Genomic DNA, 24,770 nt, shown 5'->3' with positions numbered 1-24,770 from the left:
CCTGCCGGGCCTTTGCCTTTGGCCTTGAGGCTGTCCATGCCCACAGCCTCCGTTGGTTAATGTCTCCACATTTCCTGACGCTGAAAGGCCTTAAAATATCATCGCCAGAGGTTTTCTGCATGTGACCCAGTTTGGGGGCCAACTTCATCAGAAATATAGCATGATAAAGCTTTTTGACACTGTCTCCTACGTTAGTGTTTTGTTTTGTTTTTTACCGTGTCCCAGCGCTTGAGGATAGAACCAGCGGACTGGAAGCCGTCAGCACCAAAGACATGACACTGAGAGGGCTGGGGCCCTTGCCCTCTGCCTCCGACGTTACCGGGATCGGGACCGCACGCCCGAGCCCGCCGAGAAGAGGAGGGTTCCTACGTTGGATTTTAATGATCACCTTTCAGGATAGGTCTAGGGAAGTCTGTCTGACCTTAAGACTGTGGAGGGGGGCAAATCTGGGAGTGGTTTTCTTCCACTGCCCTTTTTTTTTTGTAATTTTCTTTTTTTGTTGTTTTATTTATTGATTTTAGTGAGAAGGGAAAGGAGAGAGAGAGAGAGAGAGAGAGAAATAGAGACAGGAATGTCAAGCTGTTCCTGTATGTACCCTGACCAGGGATTGAACCAGCAACCTCTGCACTTCGGGATGATGCTCTAACCAACTGAGCTATCCAGCCAGGGACATGCCTTTTTTTCTTACACTGTCTTTAGTTTGAAAACTTTTTTAGCAGACTCCTGAATATCAAATACAGGTGATAAAATGAAATACAGATGAGGGAAAATTCTATTGAAATGATATTAGCACCAAAGAACCCTTTTCTTTATATAGCACCTCAGTGGGATAGCTCAGAGGTGGGACAGTGGCCAGTTTAAAAAAGGAACTTTTCATCCTCCGGCCCCATCAAACAGCTCTTCACTGGCTCAAGCTGAGTTTTCACCTCATCCCGTGTCTAGCCCTGAGCATTTGTCATCCAAAGCAGGGACCCCTTCTTGAGGACCAGAGAACTGGTGCTCTCTGGCAGGTGAAATGCTTATTCAAAAAGTTAATTTAGTCTGACTAGTGGTGGCACAGTGGATGAAATGTCGACCTGGGACACTGAGGTTCCAGGTTTAAGCCCCAAGTTCACTGGCTTGAGCCCAAAGATCACTGACTTAAAGCCCAAGGTCACTGGCTTGAGCAAGGAATCACAGGCTCAGCTGGAGTCCCCTGGTCAAGGCAAGGCACGTATGAGAAGTAACAACTAAAGTGCACAACTACAAGTTGATGATTCTCATCTCTCTCCCTTCCTGATTGTCCCTATCTGTTTCTCTCTCTTAAAAAAAAAAGGCCCTGGCCGGTTGGCTCAGTGGTAGAGCATTGGCCTGGTGTGCAGGAGTCCTGGGTTTGATTTCCGACCAGGGCACACAGGAGAAGCGCCCATCTGTTTCTCCACCCCTCCCCCTCTCCTTCCCCTCTGTCTCTCTCTTCCCCTCCCGCAGCCAAGGCTCCACTGGAGCAAAGTTTGCCCGGGCGCTGAGGATGGCTCTGTGGCCTCTGCCTCAGGTGCTAGAATGGCTCTGATTGCGGCAGAGCGACGCCCCAAGATGGGCAGAGCATCGCCCCCTGGTGGACGTGCTGGGTGGATCCTGGTCGGGCGCATGCGGGAGTCTGTCTGCTTCCCCGTTTCCAGCTTTGGAAAAATACAAAAAAAAAAAAAAAGGAAAGAAAAAAAAGACAAACATGAACACATGATAGGAAATTGGTTAAAGGACATAATGAGCTGTCCACAAAAGAAGCAGTATACATTGGGTCCCCAAATGATGTTCTTCTATTCAAAGTCATTTTGTTATACTGATGATGCTGTAGGAACTTAACTCTTGTTAATATCAATTGGTCTATGGTAAAATGACCTTGTAATATGTTATTTCACTTAAAATCACATGACATTATATGAAAACTTACTGTATATGTTCAATAAATTTATGAAAAAAGAGTTCAGCCCTGGCCGGTTGGCTCAGCGGTAGAGCGTCGGCCTGGTGTGCGGGGGACCCCCACTTCGATTCCCGGCCAGGGTACATAGGAGAAGCGCCCATTTGCTTCTCCACCCCCCTCCCCTCCTTCCTCTCTGTCTCTCTCTTCCCCTCCCGCAGCCAAGGCTCCATTGGAGCAAAGATGGCCCGGGCACTGGGGATGGCTCCTTGGCCTCTGCCCCAGGCGCTAGAGTGGCTCTGGTCGCGGCAGAGCGACGCCCCGGAGGGGCAGAGCATCGCCCCCTGGTGGGCAGAGCCTCGCCCCTGGTGGGCGTGCCGGGTGGATCCCGGTTGGGCGCATGCGGGAGTCTGTCTGACTGTCTCTCCCCGTTTCCAGCTTCAGAAAAATACAAAAAAAAAAAGTGTTTAATATTACTAGTAATCAAGGAACTGAAACTTAAGACGATTACACTAGGCCATTTTCCCACCAGTCAGGTTGGCAGCGATGTTAAGCTATATAGATGGACTGAGAGTTCTGGGAAAGGGGACCGCTGCACCTTGTGGGGCATATGAGTTGGGATATCCTTCTGAAGAGTCATCAGCAGTGTGCAACCACAGTCTCAGATAGTAGGAAGCCACAGGGCAGAAACACAAGTAGTAACGATAATAATGAACATTTTAACGAACAGTAGGCAATAAGATTGAGTAAACACACACATACAGTGGAACACAGACCTATTAAAAATGGAAGTGGTGGAGCCTGACTAGGCGGTGGCACAGTGGATAGAGCCTCGGACTGGGATGCAGAGGACCCAGGTTCGAGCCCTGAGATTGCCAGCTTGAGCGTGAGCTCATCTGGTTTGAGCAAAAACTCACCAGCTTAGACCCAAGGTCGCTGGCTTGAGCAAGAGGTTACTCAGTCTGCTGAAGGCCCATGGTCAAGGCACATATGAGAAAGCAATCAATGAACAACTAAGGTGTCGCAACAAAAAAACTGATGATTGATGCTTCTCATCTCTCTCTGTTCCTGTCTGTCCCTATCTATCCCTCTCACTGACTCTGTCTCTGTAAAAAAAAAAATAAAAAAATGGAAGTGGTGGAATTGATGATTTCTTGATGTAGAAAAATGCTCCAGTGTAAATGAGTGAATAAATCAGGTCACAAAATGCTGTACAAAATGGTCGCACCCCTGCTTTTCCACACTCAGCACCTGCACTCATCAACACGAACCAGCAAGAACATTGTCCAATTTTAACTGACTCCGGATGGTACCATTATGGTTTTTAAAAAATATTCTCCTTTTTATTTAACACTCACATCTGAATTTTCTACAAAAGCATATGTTGTTTATGCCATTCTTTTAATTTGTTTTAAGTAATAGGAATTAAAATTTCCCAATTTAAACAATATCTCTACCAGTCAATCAAGAGCATTTGTTCATTCTACATATGTTGGTTATATCCACAGTCATTCACAACCACTTATTTTTACTTTTTGTACAACTTAGACACTTGTGTGTGTTTTCCTGGCTGTGGAGCATTTATTTTTTCTTCGTTTTAATTAAATTAATTAATATAGACTTTCTGTCTGAAGCCAAGTCTTCCCCTGCCTGCCCCTCATCTGGGATTTCCACCCTCTCAGTCTCTGCACAGGGTAAGGCATCCTTCAGACAGGAGCCCCGCTCCCACCCACCCCCCCACACTGGTTTTCAGCACAAAGATCTCTGAGTAGCTGCTGGAGGAGGAGCGTCTCTGGGGCCTGGTGTCAGGGCGGGGCACTGGGGGCCATTGTGGGAAACAGCCGTGGCTACCCCGAGTTAACTGACATTTCCACACACCAAAACCTGAAATCAACAATCACTTTCTTTTTTCTTTTTCAAAACTGTTTATTGTATTGATTTTAGAGAGAGAGAGAAAGGGAGAAAGGGAAGGAGACAGGAACATCAATCTGCTCCTGTATATCCCCTGACCGGAGTTAGAACCAGCAACCTCTGTCGGGAGGATGGTCTAACCCAGTGGTAGTCAACCTGATCCCTACCGCCCACTAGGGGGCGTTCCTGCTTTCATGGTGGGCGGTAGCAGAGCAACCAAAGTATAAATAAAAAGATAGATTTAACTATAGTAAGTTGTATTATAAAGATTTATTCTGCCAAACTTAGCAAAAATCCAACATAAGGTACTTGGTAAGTAATTATTATTATATGCTTTAACTTGCTGTAACTGCTTTATAAATTTTGTAAAGTTACTTCCCTACTTTATAAATCACCATTACTGTGGAACCGGTGGGCGGTTAGAAAATTTACTACTAACAGAGATACAAAAGTGGGCGGTAGGTATAAAAAGGTTGACTACCCCTGCTTTAACCAGTCGAGCTATCTGGCCAGGGCAACGGTCATATTCTTATTGCCATCTTCTGAGGAGTGTGTGTGTGTGTGTGTCAGAGAGAGAGAGAGAGAGAGAGAGAGAAAGAGGGACAGATAGGGACAGACAGGAAGGGAGAGAGATATGAGAAGCATCAATTCTTTGTTGCGACACCTTAGTTGTTCATTGATTGCTTTCTCATATGTGCCTTGAACAGGGGGCTACAGCAGACCGAGAGATCCCTTGCTGAAACCAGTGACTTTGGGTTCAAGCTGGTGAGCTTTGCTCAAACCAGATGAGCTCTCGCTCAAACTGGTGACCTTGGGTTTTGAACTTGGGTCCTCTGCTTCCCAGTCCGATGCTCAATCCACTGCGCCACCGCCTGGTCAGGCTGAGAAATTCTTTATGTCTTAACCCAGCTGGTACTTGTTCTTACTACAAATGATATTTCTCACTAATAGTCCTTTTTTTTTTTTTTTAACTCGGTAACATTGTGGTGTTAACAGCTTTCTCTCAGGGCTGTCCCAGGAGTTAAAGCTGGTGGCTTCTGTGTGGCAGCCAGTGCCCGTTTCTTCTCACTCCAGAGCCTGGCTTCACAAGTCACATTCAGTGTCAAGCTAGGTCTCCTCCTATGGCCTTTCAACAGCTTCTTTTATTTTTCAAAGAGCTTTCTTTTCACTTGGCTTGATAATAATTTTGCTTAGAAATTTAGCACAAAGGCCAGCAACATAATTTGTGGGGCCCATTGCAAAAATAAAAATGCAAGCCCCCTTGTTAAAAAAATGATGAGGAATTCCAAAATTAAACCAAGAGTGGGCCTTCTAAACTCAGGGCCTCATGTGACTTCCCAGATAGCAGGTTACAAGGTGGCAGTTACTCCTCCTTCCCTGCCGTCACCGCGATTTGTGTCAAGGTTTGCCTGAAGAGGGCGACAGGTAATTGACATTAGGGAAGCAGGTTCTGGTTCTAGATCAGGGAGGCCTGCATTCTGGCCCTGAGCCTGGACTTTCACTTGGGTTTTTGAAGCTTGTGGCCCTTCGGGGAGGGCCTGCTGTCATCTGACCATCCCACATTCATGACACCTGCTCTTTTTCTTCCTTCCCTGTGTAGAAATTCATCGAGTTTGAAGATGCCTTGGAACAAGAGAAAAAAGAGCTACAAATCCAGGTGGAACACTATGAGTTTCAGACCCGCCAGCTGGAACTGAAGGCCAAAAACTATGCAGATCAGAGTAAGTACCCGGGTTGAGCGTGAAAAACGTGCTGTTGGCTATGTTGAGACCTACCCCAGCTGGGCAGGATGTAGAGAGTCTGATAAAGAGGAGTGAGAGACCCAGTGATAGCCTTATTTTGGTTTCACTGTGATTCCTGCTGTGTATATCTGTAATCAGCCTCCATTTCTTTGTGGAAATAAAATAATTAAGCCCCCTTTGATGACAGAGCACTTTTTATATATACTGCAGTCTGACCCCAAATTCACAAATCTGTGATCCTTGTGTGGTCCTTTGGGACAAAGCTCCCCAGCTGCTGGCCTGCCCGTGAGGCTCTTGTCTGCACATTACTGAGGAAAGATCGCTGTTTTGTGACCTGGAAGTTGGACCCAGTGATGCAGCCCCCTGTAGTGACAGTCCCTAGGACAAGTACCCAGCTGATCAAGGTCCTCATGGAAAGATACTGCTCCTTGCAAGGATAGCAAAGAAAGGAGATTTTGATTATTTTGGTGGTAAGACCTATTCTTTTCATTTTCAGAAGTCTTTGTTTAAACTCTGCTGTCAAAGTTAAAATGACCTGTGTGATTTCAGTTTTTTGTAGTTAGAGGTTTTGGCGATTGAGCCCTAGTTTGCTACTTCACCAAGTTCCCCAGAACAGCAGGAGCTTTCATTTCTCTGAAAGACTCAGGTAAAATCGGGAAGAAAAATGACTGGATGTGTTGGGTCTATCCCTATCCCAAACCAAGGCTTGAGGGCCGCTTCCTCACAGCGTGCTGGCGAGTTCTGGGCAGCCGGCAGGCTGTCGGCTACACAGACGTACAAACACACCTGGATTTGCAAACTAGAAGCAAACCGAAAGGCCCAGTTTAGGCATGCATAGATAAACCCTTTCTTTAATTACAAAGACTCCTAAATATCCCTTGCTTAGAATACTTGTCATATATGAAACTTTTTTAGCTCTTCTTAGAAGGAAAACATGTAAGCTCCAGACAGGTTGAAGTCGTTCATTTGGTCAGAACCGCGAGTGGGGGCCAGAGGGCCTACACAGCTGCCCCGGCAGACAGGTTAGCGGAGGTCCTGGGGGTCCAGCCCCGAAGTGCTCTCCAGCAACACACACAGACAAGCAGCCCCTCCCAAGGCTGGAGCAGAGACCCGGGAGCCTCTGGTAGCCGATTCTATGTGTGTTGTGTACCAGGGTCTATAGACACTTCAGCCTCTTCCAGGGATAACTAAGCTCGTCACAACCTGCATGTCACAAGTCTGCTCTGGGCAAATACCCTGGTTGCTGCTCAAAGTGTGGTCCTCTGACCAGCAGAGGCAGCATCACCTAGTGTGTTAGAAATGCAGACTCTGAGGCCCCCCCACCTGTTAGGTGGGGAACGCCCTTGACAGTGTAGCCTCCAAGGACACTGCTGAGAACAGGAGAGCATCAGACTGAATGAGGTGTCGAGCAGTGTCGTTGTTCCATCAGTTTACAGTAGGCGCCAGGAAGTGGTGAGGCAGCGAGGCTTGCACACTGAGGATGGGGTGGGTACTGGAAGGACTACCACCTGAGACCCGGGCCCGCGACTGTCACCTGTCCTGTCCCCGGCTCTGCGTATCAGCTGGCTCTTGGTGGGACTACAAGGACAGAGTTGCAGTTTGAACAAAGGCCCACAGGCAGAAGGTGTTCGAATCCAGTAGCATGCTTGCTCTGTTGGTGAGAGGCAGGGGTGCGGTCACCAGCTGCCGCTGTGGCTCCCCAGTGGGGTCTTGGGCAGGCAGACGGCAGAACACATGCAGGCCAGAGGGGACCATCCTGCATGTCACAGGGGCTGCTAATTTTGGGGTGGCACAGCTGCCTGCCTGAAGGTGGTGTGATTCGGACTTGGTTTTTCCAACCCTTGGAACATACATGTGAGGGACACTTGTGTGTCTGTCATGTGTCTCAGATGTTCTTTCACTCTTTAACACATCTTAGAGGTTACTCACGTAGGAATTCTGCCTCTTTCCACAGCCACTTGCTAACTTCTGGTCAACACTTGACACACCCTATAAGTTGTGCCTGAATCTCTGAGGCTGCTAGCTGACTTAAGCTTTGATAGTAACTGCTTTGTGAGTTTTACCCATCCTGTATCTTTTTTGTAGCAGAATATTTTTTAAATAACTTTTTTAAAAGTTTACTTATTGATTTTAGAGAGAGGAAGGGGGAAAGAGACAGAGACAGAAACACTGATCCGTTTCTGTATGTGGCCTGGCGGGATCAAACTGACCACCTTTGCATATCAGGACGACACTATAGCTAAGTGTGCTACCACCCAACGACTGTAGCCAACTGTGCTGCCCAACCAGGGCATAGCAGAACGGATTAACCTCAAATAACACAGCACACATACAACACGAGCCGCAGCAGTCAGAATCTGCAGTCTGGACTCCCCAGGGGGTTCTCTCCTGAGATCAGGGTCGCTGAGCTTCAGCTTTGGCAGCGGTCTGCACCAGGCACTGGCTTGTCCTGTAGCCCTCCACCCGCCACTCAGAAAACTCCAGGTTGTGTGGAGCTGTGAGGACTGGGCTGTGCAGTTGACAAGCAGCGATTGTGTTTTCCAGTTTCCCGGTTGGAGGAGCGGGAGTCAGAGATGAAGAAGGAGTACAACGCTTTGCACCAGCGACACACGGAGGTGGGTGCCGGGCTGTGACTGTCAGCACACGGAGGTGGGTGCTAGGCCATGACTGTCAGCACACGGAGGTGGGTGCCGGGCCGTGACTGTCAGCACACGGAGGTGGGTGCCGGGCCGTGACTGTCAGCCTCCGGGCCATGACTGTCGGCCTCCGGCCCACACCGCCACGCTCGGGTTGAAACCACAAGAAAGCGGGCACAGCCAGACACATATGGCGGCCACTGGCCTTGGGTTGCTTCCTTGGTCTTTCTTTTCCTGATGTTCTGCAAAGCCTGAAAGCGGTCAGCCTTGTGCTGGTCAGACTCGTTTTGCTGAGCTCTGTCATTATTTCCACCAGAGCACAGCGAATGAGAACATGGCAGGTTAGAGAGGGGCGGGAGAGAGGCCTTGGTCAGCAGGCATTACTCACACAGAGGTGTTCTTCTCCACAGATGATACAGACCTACGTGGAGCACATCGAGAGGTCCAAGATGCAGCAAGTTGGGGGGAACAGCCAGACCGAGAGCAGCCTGCCCGGGCGGAGGTAGGCAGGGCCGGAGCCAGCAGAGCCCCGTGGCCCCTTGTCCCAGAGGAGGCTGCGTCCTCCCACCTCAGGAAGAGGGGTGTCCGGTTGAGTGTGTGGCTCAAGACAAGAATGTGTGCTGAGATTTTCCCAGGCACCCCTGCTGGCCCACGTGCTGTCCTGAGGCCCAGGGGAAACAGTACAATTGATCCTAATATTTGCAGATTCTGTGTTTGTGAATTCACCCAGTCGCTAAAATTTATTTGTAATCTCAAAATCAACCCGTGGGACACTTTTCAGCCATTTGCAGGCGTGTGCAGAGCAGTGAAAAGTTTGAGTCACCCACCACGCACGATGCCCGCTACGGTCAAGCCAGGCATGCTTCCTGTTTGTCTCAGCCTCGTGCAGAGATGCCCAGAGGATGGAGACAGAGGGCAGAGCAGTGTTGTGCAAGGCGCTTGGATTCTGGGGCCGTTGAGTGGGACTCGACGCCCAGCTCTGGACCCTGTTTATGGGACAGCCTCAGGTCACCAAACATGCCTGCACTTCGTGTTCTCTTTTATTTTATTAATTAAAAAAAATACTTTTGTAGACTGGAGTCTTAAAAAACACAAACATTTATTTTCTGTAGTTCTAGAGCAGCGGTTCTCAACCTGTGGGTCCGATGGCTTTAGGCGACCCCTGTGTTTTGGTCGTTCGACCCCCGCCGGGGTCGCGACCCACAGGTTGAGAACCGCTGTTCTAGAGGCTGGAGGTTTGAGATCAGGGTACCAGCATGGTTAGATTCATGCTGAAGGCACTCTTCCTGGTTGTGCCCTCATATGCCTTTCCTTGGCACAGAGAGAGAGAGCTCATTTTCTCTTTTTTAAAATAAAGCAAATAGAAGCTCAGGACGAGTAAGGAATTGCAATTCTAGTCTATGTGAGCTGTGTATCTGTATATGTCCGTATTACCCTGGGAACAACAGTTCACTGTTTGCTGATTCATTGTTTGTGGGGACTTCATAGAACTGGACCACTGAGAATCACAAGAACCAACTGGATGTGGGTGAGCGAGGAGGGGTGGGAGACTCCTTGGTGCTTGGTGACTGCCCCAAGGAGCCGTACGGGGCAGGGCAGTGCCAATGCCAGCAGACTCAGAAGCTCTGGCTTGTCTGAGCTCAGGAGCTCAGTGCTGGTTTGTTAGGTGAGTGAGGGGAGAATCTGCAGAGGCCGGGCTCTTTCTCCGTCTTCAGTGCCCTTCGGTCTGATAAAACCAGACCACAGTCCTCAGGGGAGCCGATTGTCAAAGATCTCCCGAGTATTGCCAGCTTGAGGCAGTTGGCCCATGAGAGACCAGGGTTGTTGATGTGGGCCGGGGAGGTTGTGCCAATGTACTAAGTCTCCATCAGGCAGGAGGGCGGATCCAGGTGGGAGTCCCAGGCCGCACAGATGGCACTCAGCCATTAGCCCGTTCCCAGCTGTGGCCCATGTTCCTGCGGACAGAGGCCTACAACCCCGAGTCATCACATTCAGGCCTTGTTGGCTACAAAAGTTTTTTTTGTTCCGCCTCTTTGATGGGTGTGTCTGCAAACAAGTAGGCGTAGGTTGTTCCTCTGTGGGCATCCTCGCTTACTCTCTGGGTCACTGTGGGCCAGACTGTTGTGTTCCTGTCCTGGAGTCTTCAGATGTGGAAGCAGAAGTGCATAGTGTGTATGTGGAGGTGTAGCAAGGCCTCGGAAGGGGGGTTGTCAAGGGGAGACCAGCATGTTACTAGGCAGGCCTGCAGCTTTCAGCAGGGAGTAGGATCGCCAGCTCTGTGGGTGCTCCTGACAACACCCCTGCCCTGGAGAAGGGTGTGGAGGCTGCGCCTTGGCTGATCTCGAGGTCCTGGGAGGGCTCAGTGAGGGGATGTGGATGAAAGACTTTGTTAAACTACAGAACTCGGCAGGTCTTACTCCTGGGTCAGGTGGATCTGAAAGGGGGGAATGCTGATCTCCACGCTCCCATTTCATGGCTTTGGAAGTTCTCCTGAGCTCCCCGGGAAACCCTCACTCCTGGCACTCAGAGGTGGCCGAGGGAATGCCCAAGAAACTCCCTGGAATGCTAACCTGGGATTGGGGTCTTTGTGTTGTTCGGGGTCAGTCAGGTTGGGCAGGGCAGTCAGAGCTGGGGCCTCTCCGGTGCGCGGGGCTCTTGGCCAGTTCTGAACCGCAGCGTTCTGGAGTCCTCGGGCTGTTTCCCCACCAGCTCTCCTCGGGGCATCAGCCCCTCGGAGATTATGCAGGATCAGGCCCAGGGAGACGGGTGCAGTTTTCCCGGGAGCAGACAGGTGTGGCCTCTGAGCTTGGGACGTCAAGGCCGTGAGGGTCCTAAGTCACAGCGGTCAGCACTCTGGGCCCCAGGGTCACTACACAAATAGATGTCCTCAGAAGCTCAAGATGACGTGGGCTCAGCCAAAAGCAGAAGCTGCCCATACTCCATAGCTGGGCCCTGAGTGCTCTGGCCATTCCTAGGAGCCCATCTGCCCTCCGATCCCTCCTCTGCTTGGAAGAGGCACCATGATTGCAGGATGGGATGTGTTTTTTATGGGCGTCTCCAGGTGCGGTAGAGGCAAGACCTTGTCTGGGAACCTGCTGCCAGTAGGTGTCGTGTGGTCCCTGTGGCAGGCAGGCCTGGGAGGTTAGCACCCCCTCTCCGCAGACAAGCCCCCAGCCCCACGGTGGGCACTGTCCTTTGGGTCATGACTCCTGGGTGTGCATGGGGTCTCCTCTGAAGCCCCTCAGCAGCTCTTGAATGCTCTGTGTGGAGCTCCCGCCCCCCGGTAGTTAGAGCAGGCTGGTCATGCTCAACCTGTTTCATAAAGGACAGGTTTGTGGGTCTCCTCTGTCCATGACGGCATGTGCAGACCTGCTGCCTGGCTATCCATTTGTAGCCTTTGGGTGAGTGGGGCCTTTGGAGTCCAGAGGAGAGCTGTGCCCGTGGGGCGTAGTGCCCAGCAGGGGCTTCTCCGGCCACGCTGTGGCCCATGGGAGCCCCTTCATTTGTAAAACAGACCCACTGTCTGTCTACGGGAGGGTGGGCTCTGGTCCAGGTTTCTGAGGGCCTTGTCCCCCACCTGGCCCTGCCAGAGGGACCCATGGACTGAGTGCACACATTGTGTGGCCGCCACCTGCAGGCCCTTGGCACTCTCTGTGAACACTCTCCCTAGCCACGGTGGCCACAGAGATGACGGCAGCTCTGTCTGAGAGATGCCTGCCGCAGGAGAGAGGTCTGGGGCCGCCAGACGCAGTCGGCCTGAGGCCCCTCAGCCGTGAGGAGGAGCAGGCTCCTGCAGGGCAACGGCCGGGACAGACTTGCCTGGGGAGCGCGTGCAGCAGCGGAGGGGGGTGCCGTGTGTCTGGGTGCCCCCGCGCCCTGCCAGCCAGCTGGAGGCATTCAGCTTCATCACCAGCCCATCGGTGTTTGTTTCTGACTCTGCCCTGGACTGTTCCAGGTGAACAGACGAGATGGCAGCCTCCACCTCACATTTCTAGAAGGAACACTGATGGACATAGAGAAAGTGTGAGCCTTGTCTCTGTGCTGGCCGCTGGCCTGTGTAGGCCTCCTGGGGTCAGCCACTCCTTTGTGACCTGTGTTGCTGCATTGGACGGCGAAGGGGAAAGCCCGCCTGTCATCCTGGGTTGCTCTTCTCTGGGGTGTAGCCTTTCCTGCCACAGCTTGGGATCTTTGGGGACAAATGTTTATGTCCACCCGGGTTCTTCACTCAGACTCTCCAGCTCCCACCATGAGGGCTCATTCTTAGTGCTGAGGAGCCTCTGGTCACCCCCAACCCCAGACAGGCATTTTCCTTCACTCCTGACTTGGTTTCCTGAATTGTGTCTTTAGAATAAAACTCAATGTGTGCTTGAAACACCTAGTTCGGTCCATGAACATAGGCGCGTGTGACTGTGTGATCCATCCCTGCGTGCCCAAGTGCACATTGTGCTGAGCCAATGGACACTTGCCCGTCACCCTGTGCTGAGTACATGTGTGACCTGCTGACATGCTGCACAGCCTCGGTTGGGGCCTTCATCCAAGCTAAGAAGGTCGTGTCTGTGTGTCATGTCTGTCAAGTATAGATGTCTGCGTGTTCCTGCATCCGTCTCCGGAGTGGAGTGGGGCGCCTGGCTGTGTCATTGCTCACGTGGTCTCTGTGAGCACATGTGCTACTGGAGCTCCCTGACGCTCTCTAACGCTGTCTTCTTGTCTTGCTTTCTGTGCTGTCACTGCTGTCTGCTGGCCATGTGTCTGTCGCTGTCCCACAGTCCTCGTCAGTCATGGAGGAAAAGGTAAAGCCTACAGTCTTGCACTGTCGTGCCTGGCGCTGGGGGCCTCTGGGGCCGGGAGAGTTAGGACACTGGCCGTTCTTAATTATAAGCACAGGGGTTCCAGAATCCGTTCAGCACATATCCTGCAGCGTGGTCACAGATCACAGCCTCTTGATGGGGTGCTTATAGGGCCAGGATATTGAGGCGGCAGCAGATGGGCCCACAGTCCCCGAGACAGCCACAGAGTAGATACTGGTACAGGAACTCCACTCAGCAAATGGCCACCCATTGGCAGATGGGACCATGCCCCCAAAGCCCAGGGCTAGCATGGCCATGGTGGGCAGTAAGTGGGGTGGAGACCCTGTATTTTGGTGTCAGACAGCCTGGCTTGGTCACTTGGAGCCTTGGGCCCAGAGCCAGTGGCATGACCATGACCCTTGGGCAGAGACTCACAAGTAGGTGAGCATAGGCATCTCCTGAAGGAGCTGCAGGGACTCAGGGAGCGGGCACGCTGGCCGGGCTTCAGACAGGGCTCCGGGCCATCAGCCAGCAAGTCCCAGCACGTGCTAACGGGGCCCGTTTATGATTCTGAGGGAAGAATGAGATGAGGAGGCGGAGTTCCCGGTGGTGATTTCTGTTGGGAGAGTGGCCCGGCTGTCTCTGGGTGTAATGTCCTTCTGCACACAGAGCTGTGGAAGCAGATTACAGGCCAGTGTTCCCCGTCCTTTGAGGCAAGAAGCCCACACTCTGCCCCTCCCATCACTCTGTAGCATCTGGTGATAGCCAGAGTTGAATTTGTCTGGGGCCCAGGAACTCACTGCATGCAATTAATCCAAGATCAGAGCTGGCCAGGAGACGGGCTCCCCATACCAGCATCGAGAGCCCCAAGGAGGAAAAGCGGGCAAAGGAGAGGCTAGGAGCCCCCCAGGAGGCAGACACGAGTCGCAGGTCATCCTCACCTGGTGCCACGTGCTGAGCATGTGGCGGAGGCTGCCTTCCCAGATGCCGTGGGCTGTGGCCGAGCCCGAGGGAGGCTGAGCCACCGAGGTCTTGATGGATCTGCAGATTCAGAGCTTCCCAACTTGATGTCTTTCTTAGGGTCTAAGTTTCTTCAACTTTAAAGTGACATGTCCGAGAATGTGTCCTCTGTCACAGGTAATGAGGGCCATGTGAGGCAGTTCCTGAGCACTCCCCTCTGGATGACTCCCACAGGCAGCGAGGGCCCCGGCCCCTTGGGGGCACACTGCTCCTCTCTTCCTGCCCTGCCGCAGACTAGCTCTGTGATGGGACAGCCAGGTCCCAGCAGGTTCAGGGACCCTGCTCTGTAGGAGCAACATCTTCCTGAACAGGACAGAGGAGCCAGCCACAGAGGATACAAGGCAGGACTCGACTCACAGACTCCATGTTTCTTTCTGTGTGGGGGCCCCAGCTGGAGACACCCATTCCCGTATTTGGACTTCATGAGGCCACCTACCTGCCCACAGTCAGTTCTGGTCAACTGGGGCTGCTCTGCCCCTCTTTGCATGACCTGCATCCAGCAGGCACTGCGTGGAAGGGCGTCCTCTCTCCCTGGAGCAGTCTAGCCTCTGGACCCAGCTCCTGGGACCCCGCTCCTTGGGACCTCGGAGGCAGGCCGCCACTTCCCCTCCCACCACTGTCTCAGGGGATTGAACTCTGAGCAGGAGAGGCTGTGGTATGAGGGACTGTACTTCCTGGCCTGGCTCCAAGCAGTGTGGCTCTGTGGATGACAGTCCTGGGTGTAGTGTGTCTGCCCTGGGGCAAGGTGGGGGCTGGCCTTGTCTCCACAGCTCGGTGCCAACTTGAAGCCTCCCATGGAGGGGAGCCTCTGCCCTCAGCAGCCCTAAGGCCCACGGGGTGTATTCTCAGGGATGAGCATGGAGAGGCAGCTCCGAGATTCATTCTTTCCAGTCTCGGCTACCGGGCGTCCCAGCTACCGGGCGTCCCAGCCTCCTGACATGGCTTTCTTTCTTTCTTTCTTTTTTTTTTTTTTTTTTTTTGTATTTTTCTGAAGCTGGAAACGGGGAGGCAGTCAGACAGACTCCCGCATGCGCCCGACCAGGATCCACCAGGCATGCCCACTAGGGGGCGATGCTCTGCCCCTCTGGGGCGTTGCTCTGTTGCAACCAGAGTCATTCTAGTGCCTGAGGCAGAGGCCACACAGCCATCCTCAGCGCCTGGGCCAACTTTGCTCCAATGGAGTCTTGGCTGCAGGAGGGGAAGAGAGAGACAGAGAGGAAGGAGAGGGGGAGGGGTGGAGAAGCAGATTGCCGCTTCTCCTGTGTGCCCCGGCCGGGAATCGAACCCGGGACTCCTGCACGCCAGGCCGATGCTCTACCACTGAGCCAACAGGCCAGGGCCTCCTGGCACAGTTTTGAAAGGACCCCTCTGGTATCACAGGGACAATGCACCGAGCCAGAGAAAGGTGCCCGGGGACTGTAGAGACACCCAGCAGCATGGAAGGGCCCTCGTACTCTATACTCTGTTCAAGCATTTTTTTCAGTGAGGTCTCATAAAAAAACAAAGAAGGGGGTGCGAGGGGCTGGAGAGGGCGTGGGGGCAGGTAGCAGAGAACACCGGCAGCAGGAGTTGATTTTTCCTGCCTGTCTCCAAGACGTGAGGCCCCACATAAGGAGACTCGTCATAACAGTTGCCACTGCGAGGAACCAGTCAGTGCTGGCCATGATGCTGAAGGGCCCCCACTGGTACTGCTTGCTGTGCCTTAGCATACCGAGCAGGTGCCTGTTCAAAATCAAAATAACTAAAAATGATAAATCACAACATAGCGGACAGGTAGTATTATAATGGCATCACAATGAAGCAGAGATTCCCCTGAACATGCAAATACCTTTAATTAAAGAGTAGCTGTAGGCCTTGGCCCGGTTACTGGGTTAGAGCGTCCTGATATACCAAAGTTGTGGGTTTGATCCCTGATCAGGGCACATACAAGAATCAACCAATGAATGCATCTCTCTCTCTCTCTCCTCTCTCTCTCTCTCTCTGTCTGTCTCCATTTTCTTTCTCTAAAATCAATCAATAATTTTTTTTTAAGCAAGAAAGAGACGAAGAGACAGGGACAGACAGACAGGAAGGGAGAGAAATGAGAAGCATCAACCCATAATTGTGGCACCTTAGTTGTTCACTGATTGCTTTCTCATATGTGCCTTGACCAGGGCAGGGAGCTTCAGCTGAGCCTGTGACTCCTTGCTCTAACCAGTGACCTTGGGTTCAAGATAGTGACCATGTGGTCATGTCTGTGATCTCATGCTCAAGCTGGTCAGCTCGTGCTCAAGCCTTATGAGCCCACGCTCAAGCCTGAGACTTCCAGGTTTTGAACCTGGGTCCTCAGCATCCCAGGCCAACGCTCTATCCACTGCGCCACCACCTGGTCAGGCAGTAAATAAGAGAGAGAGAGAGGCTTGGATAGGAGAGAATGGGAGGTCCCAGTGTGGGATAGAGTTCCCAGAAGATTGCCCTCCTCACAGCTGACCTCTCTCCCTGAGCCAGACAAGGAATGTCATATAGAACAGCTCTATCTGCAAAGTAGGCATCTGCATGTACATAGGGTTCAGTTCTCGTTTCATGAGCCACTGTCTGACCATCCACTTCCTGTCCTCTCCCTCACATTTCAGCAGGAAGGAGCGCCCCACCTCTCTGAATGTCTTCCCCCTGACCGACGGCATGGTACGTGCACAGATGGGGGGCAAGCTCGTGCCTTCGGGGGACCACTGGCACCTGAGCGACCTCGGCCAGCTGCAGTTCAGCTCCACCTACCAGGTTTTGTAGCCGTGCCGTGGAGTGAGGGTCTTCTCTGTCGCCCATGTCCATTCAGGAAGCCCAGTCTTTGCATACAACCCTTTGCAGCTTTCCCTGGGTTAGTAGTCCCCTCCCTGAGGTGTGACAGCAGTGGAGAAACTGGACCAGCTCGGGAGGGCATGATCTTGCATTGCCGCCTACTAGTCCAGGCTAAACCCCTCTGCAGTTAGGTGTGCCCATCCGATAGGGCTGAGCTTAGCAACTGTCCCCCAAACACACCCCAGAGTGCTAGTCTCATGGCCAGCCCAGGTTCCGCAGAGTGCGTGTGCTTCTGGGGTCTGAGGTTTGCTCAGCAGCCGGGAGTGTCAAAGGCCGGGAGGCAGCTTCTCTCCTCTGGGCTGTTCTCACCCACTTGTGCATGCTAATGGCTTCTGGATCTCTGAGATTGAGAAGGCCACATCGTGGGTGTGCACAGCTAACCGGGCAGTACACCCTGGCCTGGAGGACCCTGAGAAAGCCAAAGGCAGGCACTGCCCCTGGCCCATCACGCGTTCAGGGCCCCTGGTCACTTGCAGACGTTTTTGGTCTATGAGCTCAGCCTGTCTGGTGGAGGCAGGCTGTGACAGGACGGGACACTGACCCCCACACCAGGTAAGGATGCCACCCTCATGGGTGAAGGAGGTGACCCTGGGGCTGGCGTGTTTCCTGCAGAGACTATCAGAAGATGCCTGCTGGAGGCAGAGGGCTTCGGCATCTTGGCGGGGTTGGGCTGTGGACATGGGGCCCAGATGTCCTGGGAGTTCCCTCCTGCTGTCGCTCCTTACTGACTGTCCTCTGTCTCTGAGTGGCTGGCTGGCCTGCAGGAGGTAGCTGCAGCTCTGATTTTGTTCCAAGGAATGACCATGTCTCTGTGACATTTGACCCAGGTGCTCACGTGCCAGTATGGACCGGGGGGGGGGGGGGGGGGGTTGGGGGCTGGGCAGATGAGCACAGGCCTGTGGCATCCCGCTGTCATGCAGGCCAGGCCTGCCCATTTCAGCCAACTGCTCACACACTGTCACTGAAACGAAAGCAAGGGCTTGCAGCTGGGGCTTCCCTGGAAGCTCTGGGAGAAGCCGCCCGCAGGGGCCTCGGAAAGCCTCCAGCCTCGCTCACCCGGCCTCCAGGTGACTGTTCCTCCTGCCTGTCCAAGCCGCTGCTCTTTCTCCTGTCTCTTCTCTCTCCTGCTGCGTTGTCTGACATAGTCTTTCTCCTAATAGTAAACCATAATGTTTTATGTTTTAGTTTTTAGGTGTGTTTTATTTGGTTTTTATTTTTTAAATGATTTTTTTTTAATTTTGTGCTCTAGGTTTTAAGGTTTTTCTAATTTCTTAATTTTTTTGTTGTTTTTGTTTTGTTTTGTTTTTATGTACTGTATTTTCAGTGTTTTAACCAAACAGTTGTGGCTACTCATGGTGAGGAAAGACCGCTAAGAGTTTGTGTTCTTTGCATTTGGAGGTCACTTCCACACGTTGATGTTTAGGAGGTTGAGAGGTTTACCTTTAGGTAAGTGGTGGCCAGAGGGAGTGTCCCGTGGGTAAGTGGTGGACCGTAGGGTGACGGAGAACTGAGGGAGCCTGGGGGAGTCCTGGTTGCATTGCAGAGTCCCCACAGTGATTACCAGGGTCACGGAGACGCATGGGAAACCCACAGACACAAGATCAAGAGTCCCAGATAGGCTGGGAAGCGTGGTCGATGAGGAAGGTGGTCTGGAAGGTGTGGTTCTGTGGGAGGGTTCTGCACCCATCTCCCCTCGAGTGCCAGCACAGGCCCTGGTGGCAGCAGAGTGCCCCCTCCCTGTCAGGGCGCCGGTGCCTTTAGTGGGTAGAGTGACAGAGTGCTCAGGAGCCACCACACAGGCGTGTGCTGGTGCTATGAGGAGGAAAGGCTTTTTCCCTTTCAGTGTGACCCTAAGCTGTCGAACCCAAACCCAAATTGAAATGTTTAGACAGATGTGCTTCTAGGGAGTGAGGGACAAGAGACATGGGTGTCTCACCTCTGCACATTGGCAGCCTGGGGCTGTGAGGCTGTCCTGTGCTCTATGGGATGTTGAGTGGCACCTCACACTCTGCCCACTTCGTGCCAAGAACATTTACCCCTCCCCCAGATGTGACAACCACAAGGGTCTGCAGACATTACAGGTGTCCCCTAGGGACACAGCCTCCCAGGACAGGAGTCCCTGCCTACAGGCAGATAAGACGTTGTGAGATTCCTGGCAGAGAGTCTCAGGAACCTGTTAGATGAAGACAGAAATCACTGTCCCAAGGAGAGGCAGTGCTCTGCCCTGAGCCTGGCTGTGACCAGCTGGATCAGGGAAATGCAGATCTCCGAAGTCTCCCAACGAGTTCTGGCTCGTGGTCGCCTAGAGGCCAGCCCTTCCACTTGCAGGCAGTGTACGCTGGTCTCAGCATGTACCCAGCTTTATGGAAAGGGCAGGATATTTTCCTCATCCGCTTTCTCTGTTAGAACGTTCCCCTAGAAGTGTGCCCCCTGGGGAGACTGTGTGACTGGCACCCCATCCCAGGAGCGTCAGTGCCTCCTGAGAGCCTCCTCAGACCATGCCCCTTCTCAGCTCCATGAACAGGGGACAGAGGCCGAGGGGAACTTCGCCCTGGGCTGCAGAGAGGCTCTGGGGCCCCTGCTCGGGGTTGCCTCATTCATCACTGTCAGTTAATAGAGGAGCGGCTGTTTTTACTGTGACTGCCCATTAGTTCCATGAAGAAAGGCTGCAGAAGAATGCGTTTGTTTCACATCCTGCACTTACTCAGGCAGCATGTGTTCTCCCTGAAATTCCCAGGTTGACTGTTGATTGTAGTTTTTCATAATCTGGTCATTTTTCCAGTCCTGGAATATTTGGGAGATGTCCCATTCTGTGGAAATGGAATTGCAGTTTGTATTTGCATAGATGTGTAGAGTAGACTTTGGTCCTGTTGAACTGTGGAGGTTAAGCGTGACACGTCCCCTGGTCTCTCTGTTTGGGAGGTCGTGGCAGACAGGCTAGAGAGGTGCATACCCCTCAGCACCTGGCCAGCCTGGGTGGGGAGCAGGACACAGGAGTGGATAGGATAGCCAGCCAGTGCTGAGCGGCAGGGTGGTAACTGGGTCAGAAAGCCTCCTCCCCGCCTCGTGAGAGCCCTCTGCCCGCCCTGGGCTGCAATTTGTTCCTGACCACCCACTGGCTGCAAAGGGTTGCCTGCCATGTCTGTGTAGCTCCATGTTCATCACACGTGGCATCATTGGGGAGCGTGCGCACTGGAAGCCCCAATCTAAACCATTTACGTGAGGTGGCGGCTGCCTCCAGAAAGCCCGAGGCAGTGGCTGGTGAGCCAAGTGACTAGCCCTGAGGAGTCAACATGGCGGAAGAGCAGGGTCCGCCTGTCCCTTCCAGTCCGGATGCTGTTTTATTATGGTCAAGTGGCAAAGAAGCCGAGCGAGCGGGCCTTCTGCAGAGCCCCAGGGGGCGGTGACCCACACAACGAGCTTCCCCTCTTCCTGTTTGGTCCTAGTGTCCACATGATGAGATGTCTGAGTCGGGCCAGTCCTCGGCGGCTGCCACACCCAGCACCACGGGCACCAAGTCCAACACGCCCACCTCCTCAGTGCCCTCGGCCGCAGTCACGCCCCTCAATGAGAGCCTACAGCCCCTGGGAGACTACGGCGCAGGCACCAAGAACAGTAAGCGGGCTCGGGAAAAACGCAACAGCCGCAACATGGAGGTCCAGGTCACTCAGGAGATGCGAAACGTCAGCATAGGTACTGCGACCGTCAGGCGCTCCCTGGGCCGGGGGTGGGGGGACACCACCCATCTACTTGTCACCAGCTTGCCTGCCCTCCATACCCGCTCGTCCGGGGAGATTTCACTGCCTTCGACAGACTGTAGTTTTGGTAGATGTATTAGTCCTCTTGGGCCACCTTAATAAATACCACAGACTGGGCACTCTAAACCATAGACGTTTATTTCTCCCAGTTCTGGAGGCCAGAAGTCAGAGATCAGGGTGTTGACAGGGCTGGTTCCTCCTGAGGCCTCTTTCCTTGGTGTGTAGAAGCCATCTCCTCCCTGCGTCCGTACATGGTCGTCCCTCTGTGTGTCTTCATCCTAACCCCCTGTTTTTATAAGCACATAGTCAGATGGCAGCAGGGCCCACCGTAATGGCCCCATTTTACCCGATCAGCTGTTTAAAGCCCTTCTCTTCAGAGGTTGTGGGGGTTAGGGCTTCAACTCAGCTTCTACAAGTAGACCACCGTCATCCGGCAGACACAGTCCAGAGAAAAGGGAGGGAAAATGAGGACATTTGTTCTGTTTAGATGAGGTCATGAGAAGGAGACTCAGTTCTGCGGGACAGCCCCACCCAGACAGCCTGGGAAAAACCCTTTCCTGATAGTGTCTGCCTGCGACAGTCCAGCAGAGGTCTCCAGACATGGGGCCAGAGGACGACCATGAGTAGTGCAGGGAACTGCCAGGCAGTCCTGACCCCGGTCCCACTCTGTCCCCCAGGTATGGGCAGCAGTGACGAGTGGTCTGATGTTCAAGACATTATTGACTCCACCCCAGAGCTGGACATAGGTCGGGACCCCCGCCTAGACCGCACTGGCAACAGGTACTCACTGGGCCCAGGTCCTGGTCAGCTCAGCAGCTCAGCACTCACTCCGGAGCTGGTGCCTTTGGTGCAGTTGCCCCCACAGCCTCGTGTGGTGGGAGAATGTCTCCCACCACGCCTGTGCCCACACACACAATGTTGGCATTGAATGCCCATGCAGGGTGTTGGAGAGTCCCCATACTTGGCCCTTAGATGCCCACTCACTCTGCCATTCTCTGCTGCGTGTCCTCACAGCCCGACCCAGGGGATCGTCAACAAGGCTTTTGGCATCAACACTGACTCCCTGTACCACGAGTTGTCGACTGCAGGGTCAGAGGTCATCGGGGACGTGGATGAAGGGGCCGACCTGCTAGGTAAGCACAAGCTGTCTCAGGACCCTAGCTAGGGCCCTGGGGCTGTTGGTTTTGTTTGTAATGAAAGCAAAGTCTCTGTCAGCTGTGAGCTAGGAACTTTTTACAGTTTTATTGACATGTATGTAACTTAGGTACTATAGAACTCAGCCAAGTGTGGTCTACTGAGAGTTGTGCCACTATCTAATTTTAGAACAATTCATCAACCAGAAAATAATCCATGCCGATTAGCACTCAGGGAAAACACTCCCCCTGCCCCCCCAGGGCCATGCACTTTCTAGAAATGTGTTAGGTGGTAATGTTGCCAGTTCCTCCACTTAGAAAGGAAAGTGCCCAGGCAGGGTCAGTGCCCCTCCTCGCCCTCAGCACCTCGGGTCTCCACCAGAGACCCCTGTGCCTGGGTCTGACCCAGGTGCAGAGCTGGCCGCTGCTGGTCTCCCTCCTGTCCCGGGATGGCCATCAGGCCTGTTAGAGTGCCTAGTTTTGCCAGATGGCTGCTGAGAGCCAAGGACTGCCTATATGGCTTTGAAGCCAGGCTGGGACCCTCGAGTGTGGCAGGCAGGAAGTCCAAATGTCACCTCGGGAGTCTCAGTGGGGTTCAAACCTCCTGCTCCTGGCCATGTGTCTGCATGTCTCCCCACCCCAACCCTTGTAGACCCCTAACCTCAACCGTCTGTTCAGAGCCTGAGTCTTGAGAAACAGCCTTGTCCTCAAAGCCACACTGCAGGGAGACTTCAGAGACTGCAACTCAGCGCTTCCTGCCCACTCAGCCCCCCCCACCAGGTGGGCTTCCGGGCCTGCGGATAGCTGCGTTTCAGGGAAGCAGTGGTTCTGTGGGCCCTCTCCCCACTCCCAGTTCCGCTGAAGTGGCTCACAGGGAGAGGGCTTCTCTGTCCTCATCACTCGGGAGAGAGCCGCATTTGGAGCTGGGCAGCTGCCTCCGCTGTGCACGTGGCAAGTCGGGATGGAGAGTGTTCCACTTCCAGAGTCTTTGAGGGCTGCCCTCTGATGTCATGGTCTGTGTTTCGCTATCTCTGAGGAGACAGCTGTCTTGCAGAAGTGTTTTTTTTTTTTTTTTTTTTTTTTGCAGAAGTGTTTTTATTGCTAGTCTTTGTCACCGTCACTTCACTGATTAACACTGACACTCTAAAATGTGACGCTCCCACACTCAGCACTTCTGTGTGGCCAGCGCTGTCCTCAGCGACGTGGTCAGCCTTGCAGCGGCAGCCGTGGCCAGGCCTGGTCCCACGTGGAAGGGCCAGTTGGTATTTTCAATCGAGCAGATGGTCGCTTTCTTTGCTTTGGGGTAGTCTCTTGGTGGTTTTCCTAAGTTGATTGTCTTGGGGTAGAGACAACCCATGTGGGCATGGGTTACCTGGGGCGTCGGCACCAGCACCACCATGCACCTGAGGGGAAGTTTATTCAGCCGATTTTTAAATTGTGTTAAAATACACATGAAATTTACCATCTTGTGCATTTCTGAGTATACGGTTCAGTATTGTAAACTACATTCATACTCAGTCGTGAAAGACTGAAGTCTTTTCATCCAAAATCAGGAATAATATGCCCACTTTTGGCAGTGTGTGTGTATTAAAGATTTTATTTATTGATTTTACAGAGAGAGGAGGGTGAGTGGTATCAAGAAGTATCAAATCATAGTTGCTTCACTTTCATTATTCATTGGTTGCTTGTCGTATGTGCCTTGACCGGGCCAGCCCAGGGTTTTGAACCGGCAAACTCAGTGTTCCAGATTGACACTTTATCCACTGCACCACCCCAGGCCAGGCTCGGCAGTGTAAATTTTTAATGGAATTTTTCTCCTAAGCATTGTAAGAAATATATACAGTGTGTTCGTAAAGTCATGGTGCACTTTTGACCGGTCACAGGAAAGCAACAAAAGACGATAGAAATGTGAAATCTGCACCAAATAAAGGGAATACCCTCCCAGTTTCTGTAGGATGATATGGCAGCATGTGTGCATGAGCAGATGATGACATAACACCATGTATACAGTGGAGAAGCCCACGGCCATGCCAGTCGAGATGTGGACAGTACAGAGGAAAGTTCAGTGTGTTCTGTGGCTTGCTAAATTCGAATCTGTGACCAAAGTGCAACGTGAATATCGGCACATTTATAAAGAAGCGCCACCACATGGGAATAACATTACTTGGTGGGAAAAGCAGTTGAAGGAAACCGGCAGTTTGGTGGAGAAACCCCGTTCTGGTAGGCCATCAGTCAGTGACGAGTCTGTAGAGGCTATACGGGATAGCTCCCTAAGGAGCCCTAAAAAAACTGTGCATGAGCCCACATCAAACTGCACTGAATAGGTATGAAACTGGGAGAGTTTTCCTTTTATTTGGTGCAGATTTCACATTTCTCTCGCCTTTTGTTGCTTTCCTGTGACCGGTCAAAAGTGCACCATGACTTTACAGACACACTGTATTTTAAAATATACAGAAACTATTCATATTCAGAAAAAAAATCTAATCACCTTTAATATTTTAACATCTTTCTACTCTTCTTTAGATAGTTCAGATAATTTCATACATATATTTAGGCATTTTTAATTTTGGTAAGATGATACATGCATATTATAATATTCAAATAATATTAGAAAGTGCCAAGGAGATTATAAAAACCAAAGGAACGCCCCCATGCCATGGTGAGTGTTTTCATGTCTTGGTGACACCCTTCCAGGCACCACAGATCACACAGGAGGTGGGTTGTCAGCTCTTATCTGTCCTTTTCTCTTCTTTTTTTTTTTTTTTTTTTGTATTTTTCCAAAGTTAGAAGCGGGGAGGCAGTCAAATAGACCCTGTACACACCCTACTGGGATCCACCCAGCCCCCTCCCCCTCCTCCCTCCCCCTTCTCCCCTCTCCACCCTGCTCTCCCCTCTCCCCTCTCTACCCTGCTCTCCCCTCTCCCCTCTCTACCCTGCTCTCCCCTCTCCCCTCTCTACCCTGCTCTCTCCTCTCCCCTCTGCTCTCTCCACCCTGCTCTCTCCTCTCCCCTCTCCACCCTGCTCTCCCCTCTCCCCTCTCTACCCTGCTCT

At 52.4% G+C, this 24,770-nt stretch overlaps 1 protein-coding gene and 1 non-coding gene across 14 annotated transcripts in view; one reads left to right on the top strand and one right to left on the bottom strand.

The window, feature by feature from the left end:
* MAPK8IP3 (mitogen-activated protein kinase 8 interacting protein 3) overlaps positions 1-24,770 on the top strand; it is a 55,365-nt gene that overhangs the window by 12,596 nt on the left and 17,999 nt on the right. For 3 of the 13 annotated variants that reach the window (XM_066275321.1, XM_066275319.1, XM_066275310.1), the window contains exons 2-8: positions 5,409-5,529; positions 8,095-8,165; positions 8,597-8,688; positions 16,606-16,750; positions 20,275-20,521; positions 21,264-21,366; positions 21,601-21,719. In XM_066275321.1, coding sequence (XP_066131418.1) covers positions 5,409-5,529; positions 8,095-8,165; positions 8,597-8,688; positions 16,606-16,750; positions 20,275-20,521; positions 21,264-21,366; positions 21,601-21,719 — 898 coding nt within the window. The other 10 variants (XM_066275312.1, XM_066275307.1, XM_066275315.1 and 7 more) reach the window with 9 other exon arrangements.
* LOC136337083 (small nucleolar RNA SNORA57) lies at positions 215-361 on the bottom strand. The gene has a single exon (XR_010731794.1). It is a non-coding gene; the product is annotated as a small nucleolar RNA SNORA57 (small nucleolar RNA).

The sequence above is a fragment of the Saccopteryx bilineata genome, chromosome 4, assembly GCF_036850765.1.
Source record: "Saccopteryx bilineata isolate mSacBil1 chromosome 4, mSacBil1_pri_phased_curated, whole genome shotgun sequence".
NCBI lineage: Eukaryota > Metazoa > Chordata > Mammalia > Chiroptera > Emballonuridae > Saccopteryx > Saccopteryx bilineata.
This window is presented reverse-complemented; position numbering and strand designations above follow the sequence as displayed.